Below are 6,664 nucleotides of genomic sequence, written 5' to 3'. Positions count from 1 at the left end.
TTTTGCCCAGTGCAGAGGATCTCTTTTCTCGGTATGGAAATAGACTCGGTCGCCATGTACGTGCAGCTTACGAGCGAGCGCACAAAGTCTCTGCTGAACTACCTGAATCATTTCAACGGCAAGACAGCGGTCCCACTGAAACTTTTTCAGAGGCTCCTGGGGCATATGGCTTCCACAGCATCTGCTGGGGTTGCTCCATATGAGACCGCTTCAGGCATCAGGGCACGCTCCGGGTGACCATCACCCCAGCTTGCCGTCTAACTCTCTCTCCGTGGCGGGACCTGAAGTTTCTTCGGGGTGGAGTCCGTCAGACCGTCCATACCGGCGTGATGAATACGATCCTCAACTGGACACGACCACAACGCAGCCCTGAAGTATCAGCAGAGATCGAGTCAACTGGATCATCCATGGCCTCATCGACACGACAGCAAGTAGCAGTTCCTCAACAGACCGTCCATACTAGCGTGATGAATACGATCCTCAACTGGATGGAACTGAAATAAATACTTTGATTGTTGCGATCCTATCAGACTTATGATAGCAACCTGATTGTAACAAAGCACTGTTCGCCAGAGGAGAACTGGCCCCCCGACTAAGCCTGGTTTCTCCCAAGGTTTTTTTCTTTCTCCATTTTAACACCTATTTGCCACTTGTTTGCCACCTGATGTCACCTGATGGAGTTTGGGTTCCTTGCCGCTGCCTCTTGCCGCTCCCCTTAGAACCAGTGTCCAGGTATGTTGCTTTGTCAACAGATGCCTCCACGTAGACAGAACTCAATGCTTCAGAACTTCAGACCAGCTCTTTGTCTGTTTTTACCCGCTGTATTGCCTACACTTGAGTCGGCATATGGTTATTGTGTTCATATTGTTTCATGTGTTCAAGGTAAGAAAAACAAGAATATCTACATGCTTGGATAAAAGTTAGCTCCTCAGTCTGATAACAATTAAGTGTACAGAGAAAGAGCGCTTAAATTGCTTTTAAAATCCAACAGAGAAAAAAAAATATGAAAATTGTATCACTGTTCAAATACTTCTGGACCTACCTGTATGCACATACGACAACATTCCGTTTAATGTCATTTAAAAAAGAATGTTTTGTGCTCACAACTTCATTATGTTGACAGAAAATTATTGTAAACATGATTTCACTTATCCATGATTATAAAATATAATAAAAATATTTTAAGAAAATTACATTATGAACCTTACATTAATACATTAACAACATTACATACTGTATAATAATAATTACATGCAATTATTACATTCTGATACCAGAGCAGTGGACCATTTGTGGCAACACTGCACAAATGTGTTGCAGAAAACAATGTTTTCTTGCTGTAATTTGGTGAGTTGCTGCTTAGTATGACTATACGAATTTTGAGTCAAAGTATGTAAATGTGATTGATTATACAGTGTATTTATATTTAAGGTTAATTGTACAATATTAATAAAATAGTGTTACAAACCTATAAGTAGTTTGAGACAACACTCTTATATTTTATATTTTGGCCTACATCAAGATTTGCTTGAAATGTCACAAATCGCAAGCAAATTGTTCTCATAGGTAACAATTTCCCTCTTATTACAGAAATCTACAGAACTGTCTAATGGAAGGCATTGTCCAAAGCAGTAATAATCTGACATATGCCAGAATTATGCTCAAGTTTTTAATCTTATAGTGACTTTTTGTGATAATACGGTTTCTTTTTTTTTTTTTGCCTCAGAAAACAGGACAATTAACGGAGGATAAGGATCTCAAATCTATGCACACTTCTATTTTTGTCTTTTTTTGTAATCAGATCAACTATGTACATAGTTTTCCTTAATTCTAAGTATTTGAGATCATTTCAGCTGATATTGAATGTCTTTTTGTTTGCTTTCACATTTTTTCTGCATTTGGCAAATGCTTCTATTCAACGTAAATTACATTTCATATACATTTCATCAATCCATGCATTTCCCTAGGACTTGAATTGAACCTGCCACTAGCCGTAGCTCCAGGGTTTGAGCTACAGGAATGCTGTGTTGATTAAAGTATGAACTTGTCAAAAAAAAAAGATTGTTGTGCTTATGCTTTGAAAAGTGATGTTACAGGGTTATTCTGATATACAACTGTGGTTGCCTAACAGTTGTTTATTGGAAGATTTGAATTTGTTGACTGTAGAACAGCTTTATTTTGCCTCCTGTATTTGTAGCTTTTTATTCAGTAGGCAATAAAGCATGGTACACAATTGATCATGTCATGTATTGAGTTACTATAACAGACTAAATGATTGTTGCCTACAAAATTTTAGAACTGAACAATTTGTAACTAATTTATAAAACAAGGCCATGTTAAAAAGCAATACTTTACAAGACGTTTAAAAAAAAAAAAAAAAAAAGTATTGGGCAATTTTCAGTTTGTTCAAGTGTATATATTATATTATATTATATATTATATTATATATATATATATTTTTTTATATAATAATAAAAAAAAAAAAATTCTCTTCCCTGTGGAGCATGTCCCCCAGACCACCCAAGTTCACATATTTGTGACCCATTTCACCCCTTATAAGTTTACATCTCTGGACAGTTTGATGCTTAAGTCTTAGGGGTTTGCTAGAAATTTACAACTTGCACAGATAAAAAAATTTTTATTCCAAGACAGACAAGTTCGAACAAACAAGATGATTCAAACACTCCAACTGCCAGTGGTTCACCTGGGCCTCATTGAGACTACAAGAAAATTGTTTTTAAAAAAATAAATAAAAAGAAAATATTCACATCAGCTTGCAGACAACAGAAATAAGTCAATAGGCTTGTTTGAGATGCATCGGCGCTGCGCAGACCGATCGGTTTATGATATCAAAGTACAGCGAGATCGATTGGAGAGAGCATATGACACTCATGCTTTTGAATCGCTCTCGCTGTACTTTGGTGCTGTGCAGATCGATCTGCGCATGACATCAATGCACCTTGAACAAGCCTATTGTAATCCAACATGAACATTTCAGTGACTCTTAAGGCAAGCTTACAATACATGATTTTGAGGTTGCAGACAGATTTCCAAGGTCTGTGGCAAGCCAAATCAGCATTGTTAATAATGAGCAGGTCAGTGACATGATCTGAGCCAGTCTCGAGCAGTCACAGACGCTACGATAATATTCATCAGGTTTTAAAATCGCCAGATGATCTTTTGGTTTGTGCAATGCAACAAGGTGAAACTAATCTGGCCAATCACAGTGCAGACCGTATAAACAAATCTCGTAGTATACAATTTCACATGAATTTGTGAGAAAACTTTTTCGGTGTTGGTCCAGACTGCCTCTTTACTAAAAGTCTTTCAGTTTGTATTTAGTACAGTAGTATTGTATGCGCTCTGCCATGACAAGATGACAGATGACCAGAAACCTTGTTTAGTGTGAGCACCACAACAATACAGGTAGTCTTGCAGTCCAGTAGTGTGAGCTTGCCTTTAATGTATACAAATTTGGCATGACACACACCTTTCCATCAAAGCAGGTCTCTGCACATGGTGACCCAGAGGGCATGCACACTTCAGTAGAACACATGAAGTAAATCTGTTTGCAGGGACGAAACACAGGAACCATAAGTTCGCCTTACCAAATCATGATTCTGGTCATGTGTTTTTGTCTAGTAGTTACCTCCTCATTTAGATATTTTTTGCTGGACAAATCCATGAACTGAAAGGCTTTAATCTCGAAGCGACGCTGGTGTGGATTCTGAGGCAGATGTTTCCCATAAAGGATGGAGGTATTGCCAGAGTCAAGAGGATTAGGGCATCTGCAGAAAAAAAATAAAATTGATCCATTAATCATTCATGAATTAAAAGACATCCGAGATTAGCAGAACTTCTAAATATGCATATAAAGTTCTCAGCAGCCTTTGTAATCTCAATTACACTTTCCTTAACTTAAATTCAAGGAAGTTACATGTAAGAATATGGAAACTGAAGTGTTAATGAAGTTAACTAAATATAAATCAAAAACAATTGTCTATAGCTGGCATTTTGAACATAACTTTCAAACTGGGCTCTCACAATCATCCATTCAGTGTTCATCCATTTAAAGATTTCACTAATTGCAGATGTGTATTTGAATTTTAAATTCATTTAATTCAGATTTATTCAGATTGGAAATCTGCATCCTCAATTCACTGCAGGGCTGCATCAATGTTAGCATCTTTACTGTGAATTTAAAATTCAGGTTCTTACCCCTCAAAAAGCAGAACCAGGGCACTCTTAGCAGAGCGTGGATAGGCCACACAGTAGTGAACCAGAAGAGTAGCTGTAGGTTTTGGAGATCTCAGACGCAATTCCAGATATACAGGCTTCCCCAAAAGAACATGTAAGGGCTGATGACACTGTGGATAAAACTTGGTGAAAGTCTCATCTGCAGGGGGGAAAAAAAGAAAAAAAAAAAGGATGGGGGGAGAAATGAATGTATGAAATATTCTATCACTATTCTAATCTTCTAATCAACACCAGCTTCACAGCTATAGAAATTCACCCTCAGAAATTAAAAGCTGAACTCCAAACAGTCCTTCAGAGAGCAGGTATGGAGGAAGACTGGGACTCATAACCATATACCCTACACTGGCAAGCACAGGTCTGGAGACCAAAGCATCAGCTGAAACCTTCTGGTAGCGGCATTCAACCATCAGTCTAAGGAGCACAAAATAAAAGAAAGGAAGAAAGAGGTGACAATCTTTACATGGGTATTTAGTTAAAGTCAGAATGAAATGGAAGTTGCAATAGGTGTTTTCTTCCCTATTGTGCATATATACAAGTGAAATGGCAGGACTTGATTTTGTCCATGGGAATTGACTGGATGGTTGGGGTTTGCTATTGCTGTGATCTGAGAGACAGGCTGTCCTGCTTTCATGCAAGTAAACATGTAAGAGATGTTATTTTAAATTTAACCATTACCAGGACATATTAATGGAAAAACGTGATGTACGTGGATAAATCATTTATAATAAATACGGCAATATTCCATAAAATAATAATAATAAAAAAAGTAAATGCTGATTGCATGGTGACCTTAAATTTTTACCGCCCATGTGACCAAGATAAAATCATCTGAAAAGGAATGTTGTTTCAGAGACAGAGCAAGTTTCTACGTTGTGTGATGAAAGATCACAAAGGCTTGGAACCATGCACTAAAAGATAAGGGGCCTCATTTATAAAGCAAGCATATGCACAGATTTGATCTTCGAGTGTGTACGCTTAAATCCATGGCAACGCTCATATTTATAAAAACTTTGACGTCTTTGATCTGACAAAGTGCTTAGCGCCAAGTCAGGGTCTGACCAGACATACGCACTTTTCCTTGTCAGATTACTGCAGGATTTTGGAAATCTAAGCTATTCTTGCAGCTCGCCATTCTAAATGAAAGGATTAGGATGATTGCTGATCTTTTATATGTAAATGACAATTAGGTGTCGTTTACAATGTAGAGAACTAAAATCATTCAGCTGCGCGCAAGTTCAAAATCATTTGCGATTTATAGATTTCACATATGAAAGAGATGTACTTGCACATCTGAGAAATGATAAGATCAAATTTAGGATGGTTTCTGCACAACATTTTATAAATAAGGCCCCAAGTATGTATATTAAGAAAGAAAAAAGAAAAAAGAAAAAAATAGCTACACCACTTTCAAAGAATTCATTTTCAAAGACCTGATGGGATTATCCCTGGAGATCATGCCATATTTCAGGTTGCGAACTCTGATGATGGTCTGTACCTCAGCCAGGTAAATTGTCGTCTCACCTATGACCTGATGAAAAATTACAACAGTTGTCCTCATTTCTTTCAGCCCCCCCAATGGCACAAACCCTGATACAAGCGAATTCTTCTACGGCAAAATACTTACAAAGGAACGTGTTCCACATTCAGTGACAGAAAATTTGAAGATGGCAAATTCTTTGTTGGAGATGACCGGTTTGCATCCAGTCTTCCCAGCAACAATCAAGCTCATGGGGTTCACAGGGATGTTTGCAAAATCATTGTGAACAGCAAACACAAAATTTTTATCAGCAGTGCATTCTGGGAAAACAAGAAGGTTGAGACAAATGAAACCAACCTTGAATTTGCAGTCTATCCCTTTAAACATCACTAAACATCACTAAACAAGTATTTATATGCTTTATATTTTTTATTCTTATATTTATAAGAACTTCACAAAAAACAAAACAAAACGACAAAAAAAAAAATTCCACCTAATTCACAATATGTGCATCCGGTCCGCACATGGATTTCTTCTTAAACTGGATTTCTTCTCGACTTAAAGACTTTGTTAAAACAGTCGACGTGACTGTAGTGGTTCAAACTTCTGTGACATTTTCATACGCCGTTTACGTTCAGTGCTTCCAGGTTCTACATCAGAACGCGGGCTCAGTATTGGCAGAGGCTGTTCACGTGAGCAGTACGATGCATTGGTGTGATGCTGATGCAGGAGCCAGCCAATAATGAATCGCGTTCTTGGATTTCATCAAAAATATCTTAATTTGTCTTCCGAAGATGAACAAAGGACTTATGGGTGTGGAACGACATGAGGCTGAGTAATTACTGACAGAATTTTCCTTTTTGGGTTAACTTACCCTTTAAGACTTGTCTGTGAAACCGGAGGCTGGAGTACTCTAAATGAGCAATTGCG

The 6,664-nt window shown here is 37.8% G+C and overlaps 1 protein-coding gene across 1 annotated transcript in view; it reads right to left on the bottom strand.

Annotated features, from left to right (window-relative positions):
• Positions 1-3,361: 3,361 nt before the first annotated feature.
• The window catches only part of LOC137002242 (zona pellucida sperm-binding protein 4), an 8,922-nt gene continuing 5,619 nt past the window's right edge, over positions 3,362-6,664 (bottom strand). The window contains exons 5-10 of the mRNA XM_067361778.1: positions 5,882-6,054; positions 5,688-5,785; positions 4,514-4,668; positions 4,219-4,396; positions 3,650-3,788; positions 3,362-3,565 (exon numbers count right to left, since the gene is read on the bottom strand). Of these exons, the coding sequence (XP_067217879.1) occupies positions 3,401-3,565; positions 3,650-3,788; positions 4,219-4,396; positions 4,514-4,668; positions 5,688-5,785; positions 5,882-6,054 (908 nt within the window). The 3' untranslated portion in view covers positions 3,362-3,400. The remainder of the gene's footprint in view (positions 3,566-3,649; positions 3,789-4,218; positions 4,397-4,513; positions 4,669-5,687; positions 5,786-5,881; positions 6,055-6,664) is intronic.

Source organism: Chanodichthys erythropterus, chromosome 15 (genome assembly GCF_024489055.1).
Source record: "Chanodichthys erythropterus isolate Z2021 chromosome 15, ASM2448905v1, whole genome shotgun sequence".
Lineage (NCBI taxonomy): Eukaryota > Metazoa > Chordata > Actinopteri > Cypriniformes > Xenocyprididae > Chanodichthys > Chanodichthys erythropterus.
The sequence above is the reverse complement of the archived record's forward strand: the minus strand, read 5'-3'. Positions and strand labels throughout refer to the sequence as shown.